The following is a 26882-nucleotide window of genomic DNA, read 5'->3' on the forward strand; positions in this document are numbered from 1 at the left end:
TGGAGGAGGAGCTCCTGTTGGCGTTCACGGAGCTCAATCCTGCTCCCCTCGGTAGGAGAGGTCTTGTAGTTTCTTTAACATGTCCCCTTCGTCTTCAGCTAACGTACTGACATTCTCCCTTTGTTTGCAAAAGTACCCATGGACGCCAAGAAGCCGTGGCTCGAGAAGGCCCGCGCCAAGCAGAGGGCACAGGCGGTGAAGAAGGTAGGAGGGCAAACGCCGAAGCGGCCTGCCAAGGGGGTTGCCCAACATGTCTCTGCTAAGGAGGCAACTCAACAAGCCCCTACCAAGGGGAAGAGGCCGGCCGAGGGGGCCCCGAAGCCGAGCGAGACGTTGAGGAAGCCCGTAGAGGGAGCTGAGATGGGTAAGAAGAGGCCTGCCGAATGGGCCTCGAGAAAGCATTCACCGCAAAAGGTGGCCCATACCGAGCATCCAGTCAGGGACACCTTGAAGAAGCCTGCCCCTAGGGAGCGTCCAACAAGGCCTTCATCTACTCCTCCGTCCGTGTAGGGACCCACCAATGGGGCTGAGGGGTCTGACCAGATCTTCCACCCTAGTGGTCTGTTCGCGAGGGGGACTCAATAACAGAGGAAGGGGTCAGCCAGACCCTGATGAGTGGGGCGATCCTCTCGAGGGACCGCTACCACATGATGCAGAGTGAGCCAAAGGTCATCTACGACAAGGGGCTGTACCACTTGGCCGAGGTAACCTTTGATCTCATGCTCCATCTTGTGGTTATTTCTTTGTTGTAGCATTTATTAATTGCTTCTGTTGCAGGTCTGCCTTCACTTCGTCGGTTTGGGAGACCGAACGAAACTGACTCTGTCTCACATGGACAAGCTCTAGAAGGAGTAAGAAAAGCTCCAAGCTACCCTCACCACTGTTGAGGGTAGGCGGGATGCCTATAGGAAGGGCCATAGGGACGAACAGATTCTCCGAGAGCGGGTGGAGGCTAAGCTAAAAGAAATGCAAGCCCGCTTCAACAAGGAGCAAGAGGAGAGGGTTCATCTCGGGAGCATCGTCATAGAGGCAGAGTGACGGGCAATCGAGGCAAAGAGGCGGGCTATCGAGGCCGAGGGGCAAGTGGATGAGGTAGAGAAGGCTGTGGAGGCAACGACAGCGATGGAGCAGGCGGATAAAGCGGTTGCCGAGGTGTTGGAGGCTTTCAAGAAATCCGCCAAGTACCAACAGTCTCTTGAGGAGTATGCGTCCGCATCCTACTTGGATGGAATCGGGGACACAAAGAAGGCCCTCCTACAAGTGATGTCTGACTTTGATGCCGAGGGGTTACAGGTCATTCCCGACTCCCCTAATGAGACTCAGGCTGTCGATGGTGCTGATGTCTCTGCTCCGCCCCCCCCCCCCCTCCCCGGATGGCAGCGAGGCTTAGATGAGGCTCCCGCTTTCTGCTTGTTTTTTTTTTTGTGATTGTAAATGGGCTCAGCCTCAGAAGCCGTAAAATTGTTTGTAAAGGCTCAAAATTTGATGAAGTACAATGAGAAATTAAGCATTCTTTTTGTATATTGCGTATTTTTTGTTCACTGTGCTCTTTATCCTTTCTCTTATTTTCTTTTTCTTTTTTTTTTTTTACTGAGGGGTCCTTGCCCCCTCCCAAGCGAAAAGATCACAAGGCACAAAAAATAGCTCGTGTTGGCTCATTACAGGCACGCGTTAGGTTGTTAGGAGGGAGAGGCCGAGGTAGAGCCGCATGACCGAAGTGTGGCTCACCTAGCCAAATTTCTTCTAAGTGTTCACTTAGGCAAGGCCAAGGTGGCCTACTAACATGTGGGGGAGAGGCTGAGGCAGAGCTGAAGCTTGCCCGGCTCCCTTCCTCCCATGGTTGCTTAGGCAAAGGCGACATGGCTTGTCGAACTATAGGGGAGGGGCTGAGGCAGAGCTGAAGCTCACCTAGCTCCCATCTCTCCAAGTGGTTATTTCAACAAAGCCGAGGTGACGCTTTAAGGAGGTCGGGGTCTCGGGCCGAGGAGAACCGCCGATTTAGTCGGGGTTGCCACCTTTAGTTAATGATGCTAAGTGTAAAAGACTAAGAGGCCATCGGCCGTCGAGGCAGACAATGAGGCATGCGATGCCTTGGCCATCTTGGGGTAATCTAGCGAGGTGTTAGGGTGTTCGCTACTAGTAATATGCCCTGACGACGGTCCAACATGAGTGCATGGTCCTTGAGAGAGGCTATGCACCTCGGCCAATCATGAATCCGAGGGGTCTTAGAGACTTAGAGCACGCGCTAAGCTTTGAGCCGAAGAGGAACTTTGCTTCATTCATTCATCACTTCATCAAAAAATTACACTCATCTGTAATACATCCGGAGGTTCTCCGATTTCCACGTCCAAGAGCCGAGTCTTCCATGTAAGTGTTCCAAGCGAAAGGTGTCGGGGCTGACAACTTGTCTAACTCTGTAGGGGCCTTCCTAGTTGGGACCTAGCTTTCCTACTCTGGGTTCGGGCACCATGACCTTCCTGAGGATGAGGTCTCCCTCTCGGTAGCGTTTTTCTTTTACTTTTGAGTTGTAATAGCGGGCCACTCGTTGGTGGTAGGCAACCACCCTGATCTGTGCTTGCTCTTGAGCTTCTTCTAGCAGGTCTAAGTTTGCTCTAAGTGCTTCACTGTTCTTGGCATCGTTGTACGCTTTAGTTCAGAGCGTCGGCTAGCCGATCTCTACTGGGATGATTGCTTCTGTACAGTAGGTCAGGCCGAATAGGGTCTCTCACGTGGCTGTCCGAGGTGTGGTTCGGTATGCCCAAAGGACACTGTTTAGCTCATCAGCTCATAAGCCTTTGGTTCGGTCTCTGGTCTTCAGTCCATCGAAGATTGTTTTGTTGGTGACCTCGGCTAGGCCATTTGTCTTGGGATAGCCCACTGAGGTGTACTACTGCTTGATGTTGAGGGAGGCACATCACTCCCGGAATTTGACATTGTCAAATTGCTTCCCGTTGTCGGTGACTAGCATGTGGGGGAGGCCGAAGCGGCAAATAACGTTCTTCTAGAAGAAGCTCTGAACTGCTCGAGCTGTAATGGTAGCCAGGGGTTCAACTTCTACCCATTTAGGGAAGGGGTTGTTGAGAGCCGAGAGGGTGGTAGCTGGTAATAACTCTGTATTTTGATGCTTTAAGGGCATCATTTTAGGGGTATTTTAGACCTTAGACTGACTAATTTGTACCTTTTTTTTCTGATTAAATTCAATGTTGTGACCTTTAAGGGTCCCTATGCAAATTCTGGGTAAAAACTGGGAAATTTACAGAGTTTTCTACAGATTTTGGGAAACTGGTGAGAATTCTAACTAAGAAAGGGGGTGTTTCTATGAAAAACTGAGCACAAGAGGGCGCCTCCTATCTGCTAAACCCAGAAAGGCGCCCCTCCTATTGTATTATCATACTCCCCTCTCCTTAACAAACCCTAGGGCACCTCCCCACTCATTCTTTTCACCTCCAACAAACCCTAGCCGCCCCTAACTACTAAATCTTCACCTTCCACTCCTTAGCAACCTCTCATACCCTTCGATCTTCACCTTGCAATCTCCACTCTCCATTCTAGGGCGCCATCTCTTTAGCATTCTAATCCTAGGGCGCCACCTAACTCCTAATCCCCATCATTCAGCCTTTAGCCACTAGATCTCAGCCCTCTATTTCACTCTCTATCTCAACCACTCACCCTAGGGTGCCACCCACTCCTTTTAACCTCCACCTTTCAGCCCTAGGCACCCAAATCTCCACCATTCAATCCTAGGAGCTTAAATCTCAGCCTTCCATACTTATAGGTGTCATCTCCTTTTCACTCTAGCCATAGGATCCCTGTAGTTTAATCCTAACCCTCCATTCCTAAACCCTAGGGGTGCCCATTTTCTACATAAACCCACTAGCCACCCCTCTCTTTCTCTCTAATCCCAGTTTTATCCACCCTTCTCTATAAACAAGACCCCAAGGGCCTTGGAGAAGGGGTTGGTTATCCCAGTTCACAAGGCCAAGGCTTCTTGAGGGGTTCAAGGGTTACAGGAAGGAGGACCCCAGTTCTTGTTAGGAGGGGTTTCTGCAAGCAATTCATCCAACCTGCAACTGCCGCCATTGGAGCTGATCCACCATTTTTATTTTGTTGTATTTTCTTTCTTTTTGTTATTCAGTTTTTCTAGCAATTTAATTTCTGTAATTTTTTCTTTTGGTTTCATTTAATTTCTGTTTTTCTTTGTCTTTTACAGATCTGAATTCACCCATTTCAAGGTTGAGGTGTCTCGAGGGGTTCAAGGGCTGAACGGAGGAGGAATGGCTTGTAATTTGTCTTCCTAGAAAGATACCGCCACTAGATCCGAATTTCAGCATATTTTTATTTATTTTCTTGTTAATTTCAGTTTTGTTTAATTTCTGAATTTAATTTCTTGTCCTTTTCAATTATGAATATTTAATTTCAACTTTAATAAATTTTATTTTCTACAAATCCCAAATCTTTTTTCTTTTTCTTATTTTTCCAAAACAAAATAATAACTTTTAACCTTGCTTCCTTGAGGATTCAACCCCTTCCTCACCACTAAACTACGTTCTTTATTTAGTTTTGTGGATTGGAAATATATAAATTATTAAACTGGTGTCCTGGGTGTTTGATGACGCATCCCAAGTGCACCAGCTAGCTGATGGCATAAGTTGGCATGCCTCTAGTATTGGTCACACCTCCGTACCAGCTCAACTGTGTCTTTGTGAAGGATCAGCCAAAAGTACCCCTACCTTAGTGTTTTTTGGGCTAGGGCTCGGCCGCCGAGGTGGTTACCGCAGATGCCTTCGTGAATTTCTTGGAGCACATACTTTCCCTCCTCCTAATGGAGGCATCAGAGGTAAGGCAAGGTGAAGGATCTTCTGTACAATTTCCCCTCAAGTAAGGTGTAGTGGGCAACCTGACGTCGGAGTCGCCTATCTTCGTTCCTGTCGCCGATGATGGGGTTCATCCATGATGGTTCGGCCTCTCCTGTGAGTACTTGGGCTTCTTATATGGAGGGCCGAGGTAGCTTCTCCACGCGGATAGTGCGGCCAAGGGTTGCGTCCAAGGTGCTTTCCAATTTAGAAAGGGTGTCGGCTCTTGCGTTCTCGACTTGCGGGACTTGCTGCAGGGAGAAGCGCTAGAAGTGGCAGGCCAGTTCTTGGACTTTAGCGAGGTACTTGGACATGCTTTGCTCTCTGGCCTCGTACTTGCCATCAATGTGATTCACCACCGGTTGTGAATCGCTAAAGGCTTCGACATGTAAGGAGCTGAATTCCCTAGCAAGCTGTAAACCAGTGAGGAGGGCCTCGTACTCAGCTTCGTTATTGGATGCAGGGAAGTTGAACCTTAGCACATACTCTATGAGTAAGTTATCTAGGGTGAGAAGGACGAGGCCTACTCCGCTTCCTTTAGCGTTGGATGAACCGTCCACAAAGAGTCCACTTGGGGCGAGCCCCCTCGGCCGGGCGATCCCCTTCAACATCTTTGGGGGTTCAGTTGAAGGTGCATTCTACTATGAAGTCTACTAGGAATTGTACTTTTATGGTGGGCCTCAACTGATACTGTATATCAAATTTAGACAGCTCGATGGCCCATTTGGTCAAGTGCCCCAAGGTCTCGGGTTTGGTGAGGACAGCCCTAAGGGGCAGGTTTGTTAGGACCATTATAGCATGAGTTTGAAAATATGGCCTAGGCTTTCTAGCCAAGACCACAAGGGTGAAGGCCAATTTATCCGCTTCGGGATATCTGGTTTCAGCATTGCAGAGGACTTTGCTGATGTAATATATCAGCTTCTGCGTTGTCTTCTTTTATCAGCACTGAGCTGACTGCCTTGTCCCTAATCGATAAGTATAGATAGAGGGTTTCTCCTAGGGCCAGCCGAGCGAGGAGGGGAGGTGAGGCGAGGTAGGCCTTTAGCTCGTCAAAGGCCCGTTGGCATTCTTCCATCCATTGAAATTCCTTTAAATTTTTTATGGCGTGGAAGAAAGGAAGGCAGCGGTCAGCCGACTTCGACATGAAGCAGTTGAGAGCAACTATTTGATCAGTGAGTCTTAGAGTCTCCTTCACCGACCGAGGGGGTGCCATGTCCAGTATGGCTTGTATCTTGTTAGAGTTGGCCTCAATGCCACTTTGAGTAATGACGAAAACCAAGAATTTTCCTAAAGTGACGCCGAAGGCACACTTGCTGGGATTGAGTTTCATGTTGAACTTCCACAAGGTGTTGAAGGTTTCGGCCAATTCTTAGGTGTGCATCTTAGCTTTTGGGCTCTTTACGACCATATCATCTACATAGGCTTCGACATTCCTCCCCATTTGATTTTTAAACATCTTATTGACGAGGCGTTGGTAGGTGGCCCCTGCATTCTTGAGGCCAAAGGGCATGACTTTGTAGCAGTAAGTGTTGTGCTCGATGATGAACGAGGTCTTCTCCTTGTCCTCTGAGTGCATATTTTTTTGGTTGTATTCGGAGAAGGCATTCATGAAGTTGAGTAGCTCGTACCCTGCAGTGGCGTCGATGAGGTGATCTTTCCTCGACAAAGGAAAACTATCCTTAGGGCAAGCTCGATTAAGGTCTATGAAATCAATACAGATATGCCATTTCCCATTAGCTTGTTTTACTAAAACCAAGTTTGACAACCAGTTAGGTTAGTATACCTCTCGGATGAAGCCGACATCGAGTAGCTTACCAACTTCCTCTCCTATGGCCTTCCAATGCTCCGATGCAAAGTTCCTCTTCTTTTGCAAAACTAGCCTAGAGCTCAGGTCCACGCTCAACCTGTGAGTGATGACCGAAGGGTCAATTCCAAGCATGTCAGTAGTGGACCAAGCAAAAACATCGGCATTAGTTTTGAGGAAACTTACCAATTCGGATAGGCTCTATGAGGGAGGGTTGGACCCAACGCGGATTGTCTTCTCCGGCTCAACCTCATCTAAGGGAACTGAGACGAGGTCCTTGGCTGATTGTCCTCGGCTCGCTAGTTCCTCCCAAAGGTCAAAGCCCTCTAGTGGCAGTGCTTCATTGTTCTTGCTCTTTAGTGCTGCCACATAGCATTGGCGTGCTGCTTGCTGATCCCCTCGAACAACTCCGACGCCATGCTCAGTGGGGAACTTGAGGGTGAGGTGATACGAGGAGGTGGCCACCCTTAGCATGTGAAGGGTCAGTCTCCCCATGATTGCATTGTAGGGCGAGCTGATCCTCACAACCAAGAACTCGTTCATCCTCGTCACCTACTAGGGTTCAGTCCCTACCGTAATTGGTAAGGTAATTTTTCACACCGGTCTGACCACGTTACCAGAGAAGCCGACTAGTGGGACATCGTCTGGCTAGAGTCACTCAAGCGCGATATTCAACTTCTAAAAGGCTTCATAGAAGAGGATGGCAGACGGGGATCCCGTGTCGACAAGGATCCTCTTAACTACGAAATTTGCAATGACGACCGAGATCACCCATGCGTCATCATGGAGGACTACAACCCCCTTCAAGTCCTCATCTATAAAGGAGAGGGTTTGTTGTTGCTTGGGCTTTTTGGGGGCAGGCATGTGGATGTTTAACTGCCTGGCATAGGCCTTGCGGGCTAAGGCTGAGGCTCCCCCCGAGGCCGTGCCCCCGGCGATGACATCGATGACGCCGACTATCTACTGGTGTTTTTGTTGCGGTTGTTATTGTTGTTGTTGGGAGGATGTAGCATCGGGCCCGTTACCCACGAACTATTTAAGGTGCCCTCGTTGGATGAGGCACTCTATCTCATTCTTTAGGTCATAGTAATCTTTGGTGTTTTGGCCGATGCCACGGTGGTACTTGCAATATTTTTTGGGATTTACCCTCTTAGGGTTCCTCTTCATCTTCTTGGGCCACTTCATAAACTTCTCTTCCCCGATCTGCATCAGTATCTGCGTCTGGGTAGAATTAAGTGGCATGTATTGGTTATAAGCCAGGGCCGAGGCCGTTGGCTTCTTATGGTCCTTGCTGTTGTTGTTGTTGTGGTAGTGGTTGTCTCCACCCTTCCTCTTCTTCTCAAGGGGCCCGTTGTGGCGCTCGACTTCTCTTTCCTGGTGGTCCCCGATTAAAGCCTCTTCGGCTGTAATATACTTTTGAGCCTTCTCGAGGAACTCTAGCTCTGTCTTCAGCGGGGTCTTGGCAACCGAGCACTTCAGGACCGAGCCGACGTGGAGTCCATTAATGACTGTGTGGGGTCGAGGTCATGGACCTTGAGCTCTTCCTTTTTGAAGTGGTCAATGTAGGACTACAGACTCTCTCCCTGCTTTTGCTTGATAGACATCAGTGAGACGACGCTCTTCCGGCATCGTCTGCTGTTGATGAAGCGAGCAAGGAACAAATTAGCGAATTGATTGACCGAGGTGGGAGGTCGGAGAACCAACGACGAGCGGCTCCTCTGAAGGTGGCTTGGAAAGTCTAGCATGCCAAGTTGTCAGAATACCTGTAAAGTATCATGAGCGCTCTGAAGCTCTCCACGTGGTCATCAGGGTCTGAGGTCTCGTCGTACATTTCCAGTGTAGGAGCCTTAAAGTGTTGGGGGAGAGGCTCAGAGATGATATCCAGGGTGAAGGCATCCTTTATCCTCGTCAGATTGCTTTGGTCGGCTGAGGCGTCAACTCGGCTTTCTTGAACTTAGTGGAGCTCATCCTTGACGGCCCTGAGCTCAGCTCGCAATTCAGCAATCCGAGGGTCAGGGGGGCTTGTCACCCATCTTTGTCTTCACGGGCATGGTGGGGATCCACACGAACTCAGGAATGCTCCAAGACAGGACCATGCACCTCTCGTCTGGCACAGCGGTCATTCAGGACATTGCGGAGGTCTGAGACTAGTGCAAGAGAAGCGCAACGTCAGTCCTTGACCCTTGAGTGAGCACTACGACGGCTGAGGTGTCCGCCCTCGTCCTGGGGGTTCTCCCTCTGACGATGATGATGTTGCTCAAAAGGTTGGCAGCTGTCTTCGGACCATGCCGACTCTTCCTCCCTTTAGCTGGGAGGTCCTCCATTCCTTTGTGGTGGGCTAGTGGGTCGGTTGTTGCTAGACTCGGTGGGCTTGGCCCGTTGGGGGTCGGCTCAACATGCTCACATCAGCCCTGGTGATCTGACACCCCATCGGGGCGGTCGCCTCAGTAGGGACCTTCTGCCTGGGGGCAGGCTTGTCCTACACGTTGCGTGAGGTATTCCAGGCGGTTGAGGATGGCTTGGAAGTGTTCACTCGTGACTAGGTTCTAGGGATTCCTAGCTCTTCATACCATAGTGTTTGAAGCTTTAGGAGATCTCGAGTTTGTAGTGTTTTGAAGGACCGCCTTAGCAACGTGTCCCACAGATGGCGCCAATTGTTGATGCTCGGTTTGGCTGAGGGCTACAAAGTAATTTCACTCCCAAGTTTGAGGGAAGGCCAAAGGCTTTGAGGGTCCCGGGGAGATGAGCTGAATCTAAGGACTGGAGGCCAAGGCGTATCACTCCTTCGGGTACTGTAGAAGCTGAGGGTTAATACCGAGAAGGGTGTTTGAGGGAGGACGAGGTGTTGTTCCCACAATGACGAACCTGCAAGGGAGAGGGTATCAGAAGCCTCGGGTGGTTACCCGAGGCGAGGACTCCGACAATCAAGTTAGTACGTGCACGAGGTAAGTGATAAGTCTGGAGTCGAGGGGGTCCAGACAAGTTCTCAAATAGCGCTATGTCCTTAGTGGAGAGAGTACTAGAGATCACAAAGGTTTCAAGTGGAATTGAATCCCTTACCTTGTGGGGGGTGCCTTGCATTTATAGTTGGAGCTGCCAGGGGGTAGTTGGGCTCGAAAGGTCTAGATGCGAGCCGTACAAGGGCCTAACAAGATGTTCTACTAGTGCCACACGACACCTTGCAACTGGTTCCGCCTGATCTGCGTCAGGTAACTCTAAGCACCCTCATGGTAAACCTATGCGGGCGTCCTCCATTCGACACGCGTCAGCCTTGTACAGTCCAGCCAAATGCGTCTACATCAACACTATTTCATTTTTATTATTTGGTTGAAAAGTGATAAGACCGAGTTCTATTTTATTCTAGTTATGTTTGTGAAACGTTAAGAGCATGTCTCGATCACCATCTTTGTCAATTTAGGAGCTAGTTTATGTCGTATATATGTTTTCTTTGCAATTTTTACCAATTCATCTTTGTGAATTCATGATTCTATCATTGTACCCTGACAGCTCCTTGAATTCAATTCTTGGCAATGCATGTTATGTATTTCAAAAAAAGAATTACACAATGGCATGGTGGCATCATTTTGGGTCATTGACCTTTGGAGTTGATGAGAGTGATATTTGAGAAAATTTTTTTTAGGAAAAACTGAAAAAGGTTGTCCAAATTGGACATTTCTAAAAATCAATTTTTGATTGTGATATATGAAAATCACAAAGGTTTCAAGTGGAATCGAATCCCTTATTTTGTGGAGGGTGCCTTGCATTTATAGCCGGAGCTGCCAGAGGGTAGTTGGGCTCGGATGGTCTAGATGCGAGCCGTACAAGGGCCTGATAAGATGTTCTACTAGTGCCACATGACACCTTGCAACTCGGTCTGCCTGATCTGCATCAGGTAACTCTAAGCACCCTCATGGTAAGCCTATATGGGCGTCCTCTATTCGACATGTGTCAGCTTTGTACAGGCCAGCTGAATGCGCCTACATCAACACTATTTCATTTTTATTATTTGGTTGAAAAGTGATAAAACCCAGTTCTATTTTATTCTAGTTATGTTTGTCTAACGTTAAGAGCGTGTCTCGGTCACCATCTTTGTCAATTTAGGAGCTAGTTTATGCCGTATATATATTTTCTTTGCAATTTTTACCAATTCATCTTTGTGAATTCATGATTCTATCATTGTACCCTGACAGCTTCTTGAATTTAATTCTTGGCAATGCATGTTATGTATTTCAAAAAAGAATTACACAATGGCATGGTGGCATCATTTTGGGTCATTGACCTTTGGAGTTGATGACAGTGATATTTGAGATAATTTTGTTTTAGGAAAAACTGAAAAAGGTTGTCTAAATTGGACATTTCTAAAAACCAATTTTTGATTGTGATATATGAAAATCATTTGAGCTAATAATAATTCTTTTGGTGGGGCTCAAAATTTATTTGGGGTTCATTGACTGTGTATAATTTTTAGCTCAACACTCATTCTTCAAAAGTGATTCTTTGGAACAGACGCAGCTAGCTAGAGAGGGTTGAAGAAATAAGAAACATAAATGGAGACAGGGTTATTTCAGTTACACATTTGTTTCGAAGACTTGCTAATTCTGGGCAAGCATGATGTGTATCAGTGTATGTGGCCTTTCGGATTTTTTGCTGGAGAGTTTTATATGGCTTAGTTAGATGTCAAAAGACAAAAAGAGCCAGTGAGTAAGTTGTTAGATTGACGTGAATGTGGATAAAAGAAAAGTAATTCAACAAGGAAAAGTGAAAAATAGTAAAAAGGAAAAAAAAAAAAACAATTCCAAGTTCAATAAAAGAAGAAGAATGGTAATAGGGTCTGATGGAATGGTTTTTGGTCATGTATCAATTTTTTGGCTAAGTACATCATCAGTTGGTCTGCTCCCAAGTGGTCGGTGACTCAGGGGCTGAAGTGGAGCTCCCTAGTGTAGTGCAATTTGGCTGCTCCCTGGAGGAGATGATCTGCTCCTCTTTGTAGACGGTGGGAATTGAGGAACCCATCCTCCCTGCAGGTGGTGATCTTCTCACCTTTGTAGATGGCGGGAGCTGAGGGACCTGCGAGAACTGATTCAAAGAACCCAGGGGTGTTTACCCGGCGAGGTCACTCCGATGGCTAAGTCAGCACTTAGTAGTAGAGCTGGCTTTGATATAAGAGAATGAGAGAGATAGAGAGCAAGGATTACCTCTCACCTTTGCCCCTGGGGGGGTGAGGTCTTTATATACTGGAGTCCTCGTGGGTTTGGTGGAGCAATTCCTGGATTCCCGCTGTGACGGGACCTGTTTTCGTGTTAGGTGGGGCTAAAGCCACCAACCGGTAAGGTTGCCCATTTCCGCCTGACTCGGGGAGTGGGTGAGCTAATATAACTGTTACAAGTTACAATCCCATAAAATGCGGGGTACGATGGTGAGCTCCTCGGGGTTGTCATGCGGTGGTCGGTCTGACTAGGAGGCGAGCTGCCCATAAGTGGCGAGCTGCCTGGTGGCGAGCTGCTTAGTGGTGAGCTGCCTATGCAGTGCCGAGTTGTCTAAGTTGTCAGGCTATGAGGGCGAGCTGCATGTGTCGAGTTGCTTGTGGCGAACTGCCTGTGGTGAGCTGCCTGTAAGTGGCGAGCTCGAGCTGTCTAGTTGTCAAGATGCTGCACTTATTTGGCATGAGGTGCCAGGTGTCATAATGTCATTGGAGGGCCAAATCCGCCCTCATCATTTTCCCCCCACTCCCGAGCTGGAAGTAACTCGACGAATGGAGTAGATTTCTCCTTTTGGTCCGTAATTCGACGAGCTTGTAAGCGTTGATTCAGTTTCTTAGGTTCTGGGAGCTGCTTGGAAGTGAGCTGCCCGTAAGGTGCTAAGGTCTCTGCCAATTCAGTATTTTAGCCCTTAGGCTCTGGGAGCAACTTCTAGTCCACTCTCCTTGACTTTGCCCATGCCAACGACGCGGCTAGGTATTGTGCAGTATTGTAGCTCTTAGGCTTTGGGAACAACTCGTAGTCCACTCCTAGGCTTTGCCCATGCCGAAGAGGGGACTGGGTCTTATGCAGTATTGTAGCCCTTAGGCTTTGGGAGCGACTCGTAGTCCACTCCTAGGCTTTGCCCATGCCGAAGAGGCGACTGGGTCTTATGTAGTATTGTAGCCCTTAGGCTTTGCGAGCGACTTGTAGTCCACTCTTCTTAATTTTTCCCATGCCGAAGAAGCGACTGGGTCTTATGTAGCTTGCAACAAGTGTCCTTAGTATGTTTTGACTTCTTACAATAGTCACAAAGCACATCCCTCTTTCCTTCTTTACTTCTTTCTCTTTACCACCTCCAATCTTTAGTTTTATGGCTGCTAAAGTTGATTCCATAGATGGAATTTGTAACATAACTTTTCTCCTACTTTCCTCACTAGAGTAGGCTTGAGATAAATAGATACTATCACTAATGAGAAGTTATTGTCTTACAATGTCATAATCAGAGTTTAGCCCAGCTAGGAATTCAAACACTATTTTTTTTTCAACTAATTTATTGTATGTGGTAGCATTTTTCTGGCTCTCCCACTCAATAGTCTCATGACGATCAATCTTATGCCACAATGATTTCAAGGTAAAGAAATAAACTGACACAAGTTTCTTCCCATGTTTAAGATTATTCACTTCATATTTTAGTTCATAGTCTCTAACAACATTAAAGGGTTGAGAATAGGTTTCTTTCATATTGTCTCAAATCTCCTTAGTTTTCTTTGCCCAAAGATAGTTTCTACTGATATGAGGTTGCATGGAATTACATAACCAAATCATAACCAGATAATTTTCTTAGATACATTTGGCAAGGGAAGGGTCCTCCTGAGATGGTTTCTTTGTGTCTCCCATCACATACCCCATCTTTTCCCTTCCTCCAATGGCCATCATGGCTGATTGGGCCCATTCCAAATAGTTTGCTCCATCAAAGTTGACTATAGTAATTTAAAATGAACTGCTATTAGTAGCATTTCCAACTCCTACAAGTCCTCCATATGATTTGGACTAAGGTTGCAAATCATACATTTATTTGTTTAGATGCATGATAGTTGTATAGCCCCCACCACATACTATCATTTATTTCTTTTAAGATAACCACTTCACTTAATCATAATTGGAAATACTAAAACTTTAATAACATATTTTATGTTTTTTGAATATTTTATTATTTATCTATTCTATGTTGTTTGCCACCCATAGCTTGCTGCCCATAAAAGATCTATTATAAATGATAACTCATAATAAACTAGTCACTTCAAACACTTTATTTATTTATTTTTAATTTTATACTTAAAGAACCAATAAAAAATTAACAAACAAATACTAATAAAACATAGGATTAATATATATATAGTGAAAGCTAAATTAAGATCTGAGATTAAGAAGTTCTACGAGATTTTAAGGGATTCAAAGAAGGTTGAGTTGGGTCCAACCCGAGCCCAGCCCAACCCAAAGTTGACTTCAGGTTTGGTTGGGTTAGGTTAGAATTGAAGGAATATAGTTAGGATTAGGGTTGGGTTAGGGTTAGGGTTGAGGGTTTAGAACTTAGGGTTGGCCTCAATCCAACCTAACCTCGCTCGACTTACAGCCCTAATTTGGACTCATTTCCAATCATTTCCATGCTGTAATGAACAATGGATAGCATAGTATGCTAGGTATAGCACTATTCAACTTCCTTTTCAACAAAAAAGTTATTTCAAGTACTGTCCAACAGCACCCAGAGTAAAAAGAAAAAAATGTTCGAAGGCTTTTCTATGAACACAAGATGAGAGGCTAAGTGAAGAACTGTCAACAACTCGGCCCAAAAACACAGCCCACAAGGAAACCCTAAACCCAACCCAAGAGAAGTGAAATTTGATAGTTGATCCTTCCAAAGGATTCCAAAAGTCTTCAGACATTTGTCAATCCAAAAAGAAGAATGAAAACAACCCAGAAAGAATTGGGTGGCACTCCCAATCTTTGATTTAAGCCCTAAATCAGAAATTGACCTATTTTCTCTTATTTTTCTTGGTCACCGAGCAGCTCTCCAAGTTTTTTGAACCTTGGGCACCTCCTTCAATCACCAATGACCTCCAAGAACCAGGAGGTTCAAACTGAAACTTCCAGCCCTAGAAATATTCTCATGTAGTCGGTTAGACTACACTTACATGAGAGCCCTAATCAGTCTTAGACTTGCTTTGATACCAAGTTATCTGAAATCGATGAGGTTCAGACCTATTTAGCAAGGAGAAATAAAAAAAAGAAGAGGGAAAAACAGAGACGAAGAGAAGAGAAGAGAAGAAGAGAGGAGGAAGAAAGAATAGAGAGAAAATGGGTGCAGACTTATGTTTTTAGTATGCCGCCCCAGGTGCTATTTATATTAGTCTTATAATAAAAGAGGTACAATGACAGAAATACCCCTATCACTAGAAACAATAGGAAAAATATTCTAACAACAATATAATCAAAAGGAAACATCAAGAAATAATGAAGAGGTGGGACCACAAGCTGGTCAATAATTTTCTCTACAATAATGATTAATAAAATTTAAGGTAACCATTCTTCCACTTAAAATAAACTTAGGCCCTATTTGTTTTTTTGGGAAATAGGAGGGGGAAAGTAGGCCCCACTGTAAAGTTAGTTTCCCTAGGTCTGGGTGGATAAGTAATTTTTCCACTCGAGGGGAACGTTTGCAAAACATAATGGGACAAATTTGCCCATTCTAATATTGACTTTTTATGAATAAAAAAAAATACATTATAGAACTTTCTTAAAAATAAAAAAAACATAACAAATAAATATACCTGGATATATAAGTGATTTTTTGAAAAGCAAACAAAGCCTTAGGTCTTAAAAAAGCTTGAATAATGTGATATGCACGATTACCACATGCCAATGATTGAGATGGTAAATTGGCAACATGAATGTTGTGAAGAAAATGAAAAACAACAAAGAATAACCAAGAAATAGGAACATACATTGATTCATGTGGTTCATTGTATTAGCCTACACTACAAGGAGATCCTTGTAAAATTTTATTATTTTTCAATCAATTAATCGTTGCAACTCTTACAATAAAGTTAGCATTTGTACAGTTGAACTATGGTTTTATTAACGCCCAAATCCAATATCAATAAACTCAAATATCCCATCAGACATCGTTTTATAGATAAATCTTGCATAGCAATCTACGGTGGGGTTGCAAGATTGGCAACGGCCAACGGGGCGGGGCGGGGCGGTTAGGGCCAGGTTTTACATGCCTCGTCCTTGACCCTAATACCCCACTATGTTCCTACGGGGAATGCTTGTAAATTTATTTCACTTTTTTTTTTTTTTTTGAAACCTATCGAGAATTATATATACCAATGTTTTTGAACCTTGTTGACTTGGACGGTCGGAACGTTCGGCCTAGAAATCGTCTAAACAATCAGTTCTGTTTCACCCTTGACCCATTCTTGGGTCAAAAACCGTTGACATCATCAAAAAACCACTAACCTGGGTGGTCGAACCGACAATTTGTTTGACCCGGACAATGGTTCACGGTTTAAGAAATTGCAAAGAGGGGAGAAACTCTGACTCTCTGAGTCTGAGATCTGATATCCAGAGAGAAGAAGAAAAAGAAGTTGTAGAGATCTCTGAGAAATCAGATATGAGATCTAAGAAAAAAATGAAAATCGATATCAGATCTGAGATTTGAGAACTTGTATCTCAGATCTCAAATCTGTCATATGCGCCGGTACTGCCATCGCCATTGCCATCGCCGTCACCGGTGAACATCAAATGATTCTCCTCCTTTTCCTTCTTCTCTCTTTCCCTTTTTCTTTCCTTCCTTTTCTTTCTTCCCTTTTCCTTCTTTTTTCCTTCCTCCTTCCTTTCTTTCTTTCCTTCTTTTCTTCTTTCTCAGCGGACAAAAACTCTTTTCTCCACCTCTCTTTTCTCATATATATAAATATATATAAATACTACTTGCTAATTTGCCCTAATGCAAACTGTCCGAACCGTTCAACTCGGATGATTGGGCGAACCGTTCGATTCGGGCGATCAAACCACTAACCCAGAAATCGGTAGCTAGATTTCATTTCTGAATCAGTTTTTTAAACCTTGATATATACATCATCATCGTTTCATCTTTAACCTCAGAATTTTGAGTTTCCACTAAAATGGATAAAATTACCATCTCTACCGGGGCGGGTGGGAGGGGGAGATCTACATAATTTAGAGTAGTGGAACCACATCTTGCTATCCAAACAATCAAACATTGTGATATATGGTGAAACCGGATGACACAAATAATAAATAATAGAGTATTGACTATTGAACACCACTGCCTAATTTGCATATAAAAAATAAGTCATTATCATTATGTGGCGACAAAACTTTGATTTTCTACCCTCTACGTCTGCAGGCTTTATTTATGTAGACAGAACGTCTATGTTTTTTATTCTCATTGGCCATTTTTCCATTTCATGGCTATTGATTTAGACTCCCGATGTCCTGCCCACAAGAATCCCTATCCACCTCTACCCACATGATATATGGATAGGATTTTTGTGGACAAGAGATCTGGGCTCATTGATTTAAAGTCAGGTATTCTAAAAAAACAAAAATCGACAATTGAACATAATTGAATAAATTAAATCGAAAAATACATCCTGTTGTTAATATATATATATATATGTTTTTATATTTCATGGACCATCAATATTAGGTTTAGGCAGAAAGAGATCATTCTTTATTATTATTATTATTATTATTTTTTATGGATAGTAGAAAGAGATGACTCCTTAACTTAATCAGACCACTTCTCAGCTGTAGGTGAGTAATCTACTCACACAGAATGAAGACTACCCTATGATCATACACCAGGAATATTTCTTGTACTTTATTTTATCATTTATTGGGAGATATTCCTGATCTGCAACTATAATGTCTTGTGGTTAGGGTTTGATCAATGTCCCATCAGCAAATTCAAATTTGTCTTAGGCATTCTAAATTTGTTTTTCTTTTTGTTTCTTTCGTTTTGTTAAAGGGTTCGACTATGATATTGAAAAAGACATGATATGGGAAAAATAATTGACCTATAACTGAAATTATAAACATAATAGCAAATAAGGTGTTATTTATCCATGAACTTTGATTGGTCAAAATTATTTTCCTATTATATCTTTTCTGCATCATAGATTTTCCTTTGTTAAAATAAGGAGGGGTATAGAGCCACGCACTAATTTGGAGAGGAGGCGTTTGAATCAAGATCCTAAAGTTATATAAGTCTTGAATCTACAATTTCAAGTGAAGGAGTGGTCACCTAAAATTTTATTAATCACTATGAAACTAGATTGAATGTTTGGAAAAATCTATGGTGCGAAAGGGATATAATATCCACAAAGCTTTGTCCAATCAAGGTGTCCCGTGTCCGTATTAGTTGAAAAGGTAGTTGTTTTTTAAGTAACTTACCTAGATTACTATTAATTTCAAGGAGTCTGGATTTGTGTAGAATCTTCAATCAAGTTGGGTAAATATGACCAGATTGAAACCATAAAGCCAGACCTCCTACTTTCTTTGACCCACCCAACCAAGAACAGAGCTCAAACAAACCACATTAATGTAATGTTTCCAAACACGGAGCGCAAAATCCGCTGAGTTTTGCGGAAGAGTTTCAAAGACGCTTGTTGAATTGGGAATTTGAATTAGTGTCTGACGGTCCAAGCGTTCCCATGGACCGCCGCTCAATCCCATTGTATGTAGGTATGAAAGTATGGCGATTGTCGAAGACTACCAACTAAACGACGAAGAGTTTGCGAAGCTTTTGAAAAACGAACGTGGGAAAGACAAAAAGTTGGACGACTCCGGTTGTTAAGGTTTTATGGTAATGGGTCCCATCTTTTCTTATCTTTTCTAACTTTGTCGGTACGGTAGGGCAACGAGATTGAAGCCTTCTTTCTTGCCTAATTTATAAACTTAAATCACGGTTTTCCATATTATTATCATATGTATCGGGGGAGGATTACTGGATTAGTAGGATTCTTTTTTCCATTTATATAATTATTTATTAGGTTTAAGAAAAAAATAAACAAAGGGGAAAAAGAAGAGGGGACGCCGCTGTCTGCCATGTTCTCTCCTCAATCGTTCCCATGTATTGACATTTTTACTCCCATCTCATGCATCCATCAACCAACAAATGCTTTTTACCAAAAAAAATACCAACAAATTCCTTGCAGTGGATTAAAAGACTATGCCCACCAATGTTTTAAAAAACGACCAGGAATCGAAGCTTTTTTAGACACCGATCTCTCGGTTAATGGTTTGATTGGAATAGATGATTTATTTTGACAAAAAATTAAATCAGTCAAAATTTGTTGAATGGGTTGAACAGGTTAATGATTTAATCATTGGGTCAATAAATTATTGATCAATTTAACAGTTTTTTTACTAAAGATCAGATTTAGGGTAAAACAGAATTGATTGTTTAAATGATTCTCAGGTAGAACAGTCCAACATCTAGTCAATAAAAATTCAAAAACCACGATGCCCACTACACACATTTATTAAAGTACTAGTAAACATGTATGTATATTTGCATGTGCCCATTATATGCTTAGATAAATGGGCAATTTTTGAGGTATAGATTGTGGTGATAAGAAAAGGTTTTGGATAAAACAGAACTGATTGGCTAAATGGGAATGTGCAGTTTCTGAGGTATACATTATGGTGATAAGCTTTAAAGTTTAGGTACTAACATTTTTACATTTTTTTTGTTGTAATAGTTCAGTGACCAAAATGAGGCTTCTCCAAATTACATGCATGAATATACAATTTACAAGGGAAAAAAAATGAAATGGTGATCCAGCGAGAGCGCTCTCACTGCTGTGAAAAATATCGCCATACTTTGCCAGGTGGAGAGTTCAGCACCGTCAGATCATATCAAAATATACGTTCCACGCGCACAATAAATAAGTTCGGCCCAACCAATCTCGATCTCTGTGAAGTGAGAAGTAAAACTAGAATCAGAAATCCATGTCGACTGTCGAGTGACGAGTCAACTGCCATACAGCACAGGGTCTCTGCCGTCGGTATATCGGGTCACCACTAGACTCGTACGTATCGTGCACTGTATGCTAACTTATACGTGTGTGGCACTTCGTGTTAAAATACGCATATTGCATTCACCGTTATGTTCAACACTTCTACCTTTGTTGATTCTTTGTTCTGGCCCTCTGGGTTTTCTGCACTTCCTTTTCGACTGCCTTTTCTCTTCCGCAGGTATTCAAAAGGGGGGTGGGGGTGGGGGACAGAGAAGGAGCAAATGAAGAGATAGTAATAATGGGTACAATACGAAATGGTGGAGAGACAAAAGAGGAGATGAAGATGATGGAATGGGAGAAGCAAGAGCAGCAGCAGCAGCAGCAAAATGGTGTGATGATGTACGTGAAGGTTATGACAGATGAGCAGATGGAGCTTCTTCGGAAACAAATTTCTATTTATGCCACCATTTGTGAGGAGCTCGTCGAGATGCACAAAGCCATTACTGCTCAACAGGATCTCGCTGGTACACACACTCTCTCTCTAGTAGTAATGGTTGTGAGTGTTGAATTTTTCGTTTTTCATGGGTATTACTGAATGCCTCTTTTTCTGTTATTAACTTTCTTCAAATTTTTTCATTGTTTTTATTTAATGGGTTTTGGTCATCTTTGACGTTCTCAATCTCTCTCTCTCTCTTTCTCTTTGTCATTTTAGTGGGCATTTAAAGTTTCTTTGGTTTCACTTCTCTTTTGTAGTGAGAAAAGATTTATGGTCGTCCTCTTTTTATGTTTTTAATTTTGTTGTGTTGGGTGCTTATTTTTCTTTGATGGTTTACATTTCTGAGTTTTTGATTACCTTTGGAGTTTGGAATTCTACTGGACTTGTGATTCCTGAATAGCAGGGCAATTCACAATTCTTCCCTCTCCCTGGTGGTTGTTGTGGGCCATAATTGTCTTTTTGGCTGAATTGCCTATGGTTTCATCTCGAGTGGATCATAACCGTTCTGTTTGAGTCAGTGTTTGTTAGCGAATGTGGGCTTGTTTATAGAAGTGGTTTTTTGTTGAACTGGATACCTGAGTCTTGCTTAAATAAATGGAATTAAACCCAATCCATTTGCAACCCTCCATCTATGTTGGTTTTTTCAAATGCCTCATACTGATTTTGATATTAAATTAGATCATTTATTTCCCCACCCTCTTAGATCCTTATCATTAACGTTCTCAACCAGTATTTTGTCAGAATTTGGTTGATCCTTGATTCCCCAACTGCTTCTAGTGTCTTAAATAAGTACATAATTTCTAGCTTTTTTAAGGAAAAAGAGGCATGCTTTGCTCCGCATGTATTCTTTCAGACCCATTTGATTATCTTTTTGAGTTGGATCCTTAAATCAATGACTTCTGGGGAGAATTTTGGGGTCACGGTGGTAACAACCAGAGAAAGGAAACCGCCAAAAGTTAGCCAGAATTGATAACTGGAGTTACTGGACCTTTTGGTCCTAATTGTACATGGATTTAGCATACAGGTTATCTCATCAGCCAGATTTCACCCTTATTTTCTTATTGTAATTTTCATTTGATTAATATTCAATATTCCAGTAGGACTTACCATGTTATTTCTAATCAAGTCACCTGATCTTGCATGACTTGCATTATTTATACAAAGCAAGCTTCTTGAAGTTTTTTTTTTTTTTTTTAATGCAGAATTCTTATTTGAATGGGAGTTCACTTTTTTTTAGGTTTGGGACTAATTTTTTCAATTAGTATAATGAATAAAGGGAATTTCCTTTACCCTTACGTGCAGAGATGACTGGGCATATTTTCATGCTTCTTTCCTTTCTGAGGGTGGATTTAGTAACAAATTACCATCTGGGTCTGTATTGAAAGCTGTTGGTCATTAAGAGCACAATCCTGGATTTCTTCAAAGAATACTCAACTCAACTCAGCCTTAATCCCAATTATTTGACAGCTAAATGAACCATATCCCCTAATTGTGCTCTATCAAGAGCCTGGTTTTTGTCACACTGGAAGGCTTTGCATGATTTCTTAACACTTCAGTCCATGTTTTGTTCAGTCTTCACTTCAATATTTAGTCTTCTACTTCCGGCAAGTCACTCGTGCAGTCATTGGTCTCTGTGCTCAATCAAACCATCTCAATTGACTTCACCTCATCTTGTCACTAATGAGGACTACTCATAATCCATCTCTAATCCACTCATTTATAATTCTGTCATTTCTAGTCTTGAAACTCATCCATCTGAGCTATGCTCATCTTCTTACCTTTTTTTTTTTTTTTTGAATTTTCAGAGAAACACAATACCTTAAAATTTCCCTCTTAGGCTCCTTTCTATTGTAATGTCTTGCCAATGCTTCTGTTTTCTAATTTTATTTCACACTCTACCATAGAGTGTCTTATTCCTAAACAACATCCTTACAACTGTACAAAAACACCTACATTTTTATAGGAGTTTGAAAACCTTCATAGCAGTGTTTTAAAACGCGGAGGTGTGATGCGAGGCTTTCCACTACCTAGAGGCGTGAGGTGTAATTCCGAACACAAGAGGCGTAAGCCTCTCGAACACAAGGAGGCATAAGTCTCCTTAAGAGGAGGGTGTTATGAGGAGGATGAAAAGGAAGGGGGGATCTCATTTTTTCTTTATTTTTAATAAAAATCTTTTATATTAAGAAGAATAAAGATGCATAACAGTAGTTCAAAGGGGGTGTGGGGTAGCCCTGTACCCCCTAAAATTCAGGCCTTTTGTTGGGAAGTGGTACTCCAAAAAATCAACACCTTGGATTTAGTGCAGAAAGAGGCCAAATATGTGCCTCTCTCCCCAATTTCACATTTACTAATCTCATGTCCCTTTGTGTTCTTTATTTGGTCTTGGTTCTCTTCTCTCTTTGGCTACAGGTGGACACCCTCCTCAAGCATGGTGAACCTCTTTGATCCAACTTTTTACAAGCAACCAACGGTTCGTGGAAGGATTATGTGGAGAGCCACTAGAGCTGTTGTATTGTGGTCAGTGTGGGAGGAAAGAAACAATAGGATCTTTAAAAGTAGATGTAGATCCAAGGAAGAGGTTGTGAAAGGAATAACTACTAAGGTTATCCATTGGTTGAAATCTTGAGATCTTTTTAAGGATTTCTCAGTTGAAAACATTTATAGAAGTTGGGGTATTGTGGCATCTACTACTACTTCCAAAGCTATGATACAGGAAGTTTGGTCCCCACCGGCACAACAAAGGGTGAAATTGAACTTTGATGGAAGCTCTATAGGTAATCTAGGCCTATTTGGTATAGGTGTTTTCAGAGATAATGAAGGCAAGATAATGGCTTTGTTTTCAGGTCCAATAGGAGTTGGAGATTCCTTAAGAGCGGAAATCTTGGCACTACATCAAGGTGTAAAACTGGCCAAACAGTTGGGGCTACAGCAGATTGAGATAGAAGGAGACTCCAAGTTGGTAATTGGGTGGATGCAATCAGGGCAGCTGGGAATTTGGCAATATTGACAGCTGATAAGGGAAATTCTTAGCATAACAAGGGAGGTGGGTGTTTGGTTCAAGTGGGTAAGGAGATCAGCAAATGGTTTTGCTGACGCCCTAGCAAAACAAGGGACTACAAGGGAGAGTCTTTTTTGGGCAGTGCTGTAATGTTTGATGTTTATTGGATCAACCTTTTCTAATAAGGGTTGAATTCTGTATTTCAGGTTAATTCATCTCTAATGAAAGTTATCGTTTCTGATAAAAAAAAAAAAACAGTAGTTCAAAGGGAGAGTCTTTTTTCTTTTTCTTTTTTTTTTTCTGTATTTTCATATCAGATGTGCATGAAGCGCAAGAGGCGTATGCCTCTACCACGCCTCATGAGAATAGCGCAAGAGGCGTACGCCTCAGAGGTGTCAGCGCCTCTGGCATACAATGTGCATGGAGTGATTGTATGGAGTGAATTCCTTTCCTCATGGTAGGGACAGAAAAAGCCTTCTCTTTTAATAACGATGTGCATGCTACTAGATGCATCTTCACCTAGAGAATAGAGATTTGAATGTCTTAATAATCCATTTATGGAAAAGAATAGATACATTGGGGATTTATTGGAATAAGGAAGACTTTCTAGCATCTGCCTCGGAACTTGTCAGATTTCTTATCTTTCAGTTGATGAAATCTTGATTCTTTAGCATTACTACTTTTTCTGATGCTTGATCAGGAATTTCTAAGATCAATATGAACTGACACGTCAGATTGATATTTTACTTTGATGTCCAACTGTGGCTCCTTAATTTACTTAAATTATCAAATCCCTCCACCACCCTCTCAGGAGAAAAATGAAACAACCATAACAAACTTGAATTTTTGTTCTATGCTTCACCAGATCTCCCTTATAAAAGGATAAACCATGTGCATTGATAATTTACAATCTTGTTTTTCCCCAGGAATGAGGCTGGGAAATCTGTACTTTGATCCATTAATGACTTCATCTGGTCACAAGATAACTGCAAGGCAGCGGTGGACCCCTACACCCATTCAGCTCCAAATTCTTGAACGTATTTTTGATCAAGGCAATGGGACTCCTAGCAAGCAGAAGATCAAAGAGATAACTTCTGAACTGGCACAACATGGCCAAATTTCTGAAACAAATGTTTATAACTGGTTCCAGAACAGGAGGGCTCGATCAAAGAGGAAGCAACAAGTTGCAGTGCCAAACAATGCAGAATCAGAAATAGAGACAGAAGTTGAGTCCCCAGATGAAAAGAAGGCAAAGCCAGAGATCATTCACTTGCATGAGAATCAAGCTCCAAGTGCTGAGGACCTGTGCTACCAAAGTCCTGGGATAATCTCTGCACTGCATTCCGTGGATCCACAGCATAATAAAGCAGAATCCATATTCTCATCAGATAATACTTCAAAATCTTCTGTCAGCTTGAGTCACTTGTCTTTCTATGAGAGTGTACTATCAAATTCAGGTGTGTATTGGCTTTAGTTTCTTTTCAGTGTTGATCACTCAAGTAATCTAGTTAACTGGCACTTCTGATGTCAGACACAATAATTCCAATGGGCATTGAGGCATTAACACTGGCTTCCCAACTATTATAGAAAAGTTTTAATAGAGGAGGTATACAAAGAAAGCTATCTCAAGTCTTAACTATAACCAATGTTGTCAAAATCTTACGATTCACAATTTGAATCATGAATCCCAAAGCTTTCGATTTGAATCTTATGTCTGAATCCTTTTCTGCAAAAATCTTATGATTTTTGTTTGAATCCAATGATTTGATTCATAAATCTTATGATTTATACAATTTCTACGATTCACTACATTTCAAATAAATTCAATTAAGAATTAGTTCTGTACTTTGTTATGTTTTTGTTTATATTTAGTTTTGCCAAGGGGAAACTTTTTCAAAAGCCTTACTAGAGAAAGTTGAATCAAACCGAATCGATTGGATCAATGCCCAGCCAGTAGATCCATCACCTAGCCAGGTTTCCGGGTCCATTTACCTGCAACAAATTGATTGGGTCAATGCCCAGCCAGTTGAACTGTTAAATTATTTGACCCAGTCAGCAGGTTCATGAGTCAGACACTAATCTTTCTTTACTTCTCTTTCCATCACTAATGATTAATAAAAAATACTTCTCATTTACATCTATCAAAAAAAAAAAAAAACAATACTTCTCATTTATCACCTCTTTGTTTAATATAATGAATATATAAATATTAAAGACATCCTACATTTCCAATTTTTTATGGTTTATTTGTATATTCTATATTATTCTGCATTTTATCTCTTTTTATATTTTATCATTTGATTCATGATGTTACATGTTCACCCATGTAATCCGGATGGCTGAACTGTTGACCCACTACCTGGAGGGAAACTAAGTTAACCATTGAACAAAAAATGGTAGTGATTTGGGCATCCTGTTCTTCATAAACAGGCATTTTTCTGTTTTAAAAAACAAAATGTGTTATACAAAGACAAAAATATCCTCTTCTAACAAATTTCTTCAATAGAGCATATTTTGTCTTTCCACTGTGGTGATCCTTTCAATTAGTCAGCATGCTTAAATCACTCCTATGACCATTAGAAGACAAGAAAAGCTAAAAGTCATGAAAATGGAATCTCCATAGAAAAATATCTATTATTGATATGGTGGTCTCTCTTTATTTTTTGTTATTCCCCCAAAATCTGTATTGTTTGGCTAAGTGTCCTACAGAAAAATACCAGTTTGGTACTGTGTTTAATCTGAATGTGTTACATCTTCAATCTTCTTTTTCCTATGTTTAGTAATAGTTTATATTTTCATTTTATTTGAGCCTCACATTTTATTGTTTTTATCTTAGCCATTTTTACCAACCTGCCATGTGATAATGCATGTATTGGAGTACCCTATTGATCGGCTTCTTGTAGGAGATTACCATTGATTCTATCTGATTGGGGTTTTTTGTTTTTGTTTTTTTTTTTTGGGTTTTAGGCTTGCCCAATTTGGATATGTTGTTCTTGTGGGTTCAACCCATAATTAAGCAATTTGAAATTACTTAAATTTGCATATGGTTGGTTCCTGGATAAGGGAGATATAGATGGATTTTCCTTCTTGTATGGCTGCAAACGTTTTTACCTCTTGTAATTTTCAAGCTGCTAATGGGAGTGTTAATACTTATTTAATGATGATGCATGCAGGGTATGATCATTTGATTGGAAAAATGGAAGGCCCAGGGAGCTTTAATCCTTACCGGCAGGGGGAGGGCTATGACATGATCGGATGACACTTTTCTCATCCAGTATTTTTTGTTACACAATGTAGCAACTTGAGTCCATGCCATTGGTAGGTTAAAATTCATGAACTTGACAACAGGTCAAGTAGAAAAGTTATGTTCAACGGTGCAAATATATGGATCATAGGAAACATAGTTCACATTTACAAGCACATACATAAAGTTAGTCTAGCAGGACTTTATTAGATAGTTGAAATTTACAGTTTTACACTGATTACAAGAATGGGGACATTGGAAACTTAAAAACACGGTATCAGCGTCAGGATGATACCGGCACCTACAGACGGTGTTACTTTGCAATTGGTCATCGACTGATTTCTCTCGTCCATGTTGACTGGTTTGCTTGTCATGAACGGTGAACATATTGATTAGAACTGATCTGCTGAGTAGCCTTCAGCTTTATTAATTGTACCGTTCTTCAGTATATTGTTCTTATTATCTGTCAATACTATTAGGG

General features: G+C 42.1%; 1 protein-coding gene across 2 annotated transcripts; it reads left to right on the forward strand.

Annotated features, from left to right (window-relative positions):
• The first annotated feature begins 19617 nt into the window (after positions 1-19617).
• LOC148849524 (WUSCHEL-related homeobox 8-like) lies at positions 19618-26849 on the forward strand. Of its 2 annotated transcripts, XM_088951092.1 has the most exons (4): positions 19618-19735; positions 19902-20187; positions 24084-24614; positions 26331-26849. In XM_088951092.1, the coding sequence occupies exons 2-4, from the start codon at positions 19962-19964 to the stop codon at positions 26414-26416; spliced, it is 843 nt and encodes a 280-aa protein (XP_088807218.1). In that variant the 5' UTR covers positions 19618-19735; positions 19902-19961; the 3' UTR covers positions 26417-26849. The 2 variants fall into 2 exon arrangements, with proteins under 2 accessions (XP_088807218.1, XP_088807217.1); XM_088951091.1 differs by lacking the exon at positions 19618-19735 and having other exon boundaries at positions 19808-20187.
• The last annotated feature ends 33 nt before the right edge of the window (positions 26850-26882 follow it).

The sequence above is a fragment of the Nelumbo lutea genome, chromosome 6 (assembly GCF_056320005.1).
Source record: "Nelumbo lutea isolate HS-2025 chromosome 6, American lotus-T2T, whole genome shotgun sequence".
Classification (NCBI taxonomy): Eukaryota; Viridiplantae; Streptophyta; class Magnoliopsida; order Proteales; family Nelumbonaceae; genus Nelumbo; species Nelumbo lutea.

What these genes read in the sequence shown, in the direction of transcription:
- LOC148849524 (XM_088951092.1), top strand. Translation starts at nt 19,962, where the DNA reads ATGGGTACAATACGAAATGGTGGAGAGACAAAAGAGGAGATGAAGATG. An exon ending in TGCTCAACAGGATCTCGCTG is followed by an intron (nt 20,188 to 24,083) that starts GTACACACACTC and finishes GTTTTTCCCCAG; the next exon opens with GAATGAGGCTGGGAAATCTG. An exon ending in GAGTGTACTATCAAATTCAG is followed by an intron (nt 24,615 to 26,330) that starts GTGTGTATTGGC and finishes TGATGCATGCAG; the next exon opens with GGTATGATCATTTGATTGGA.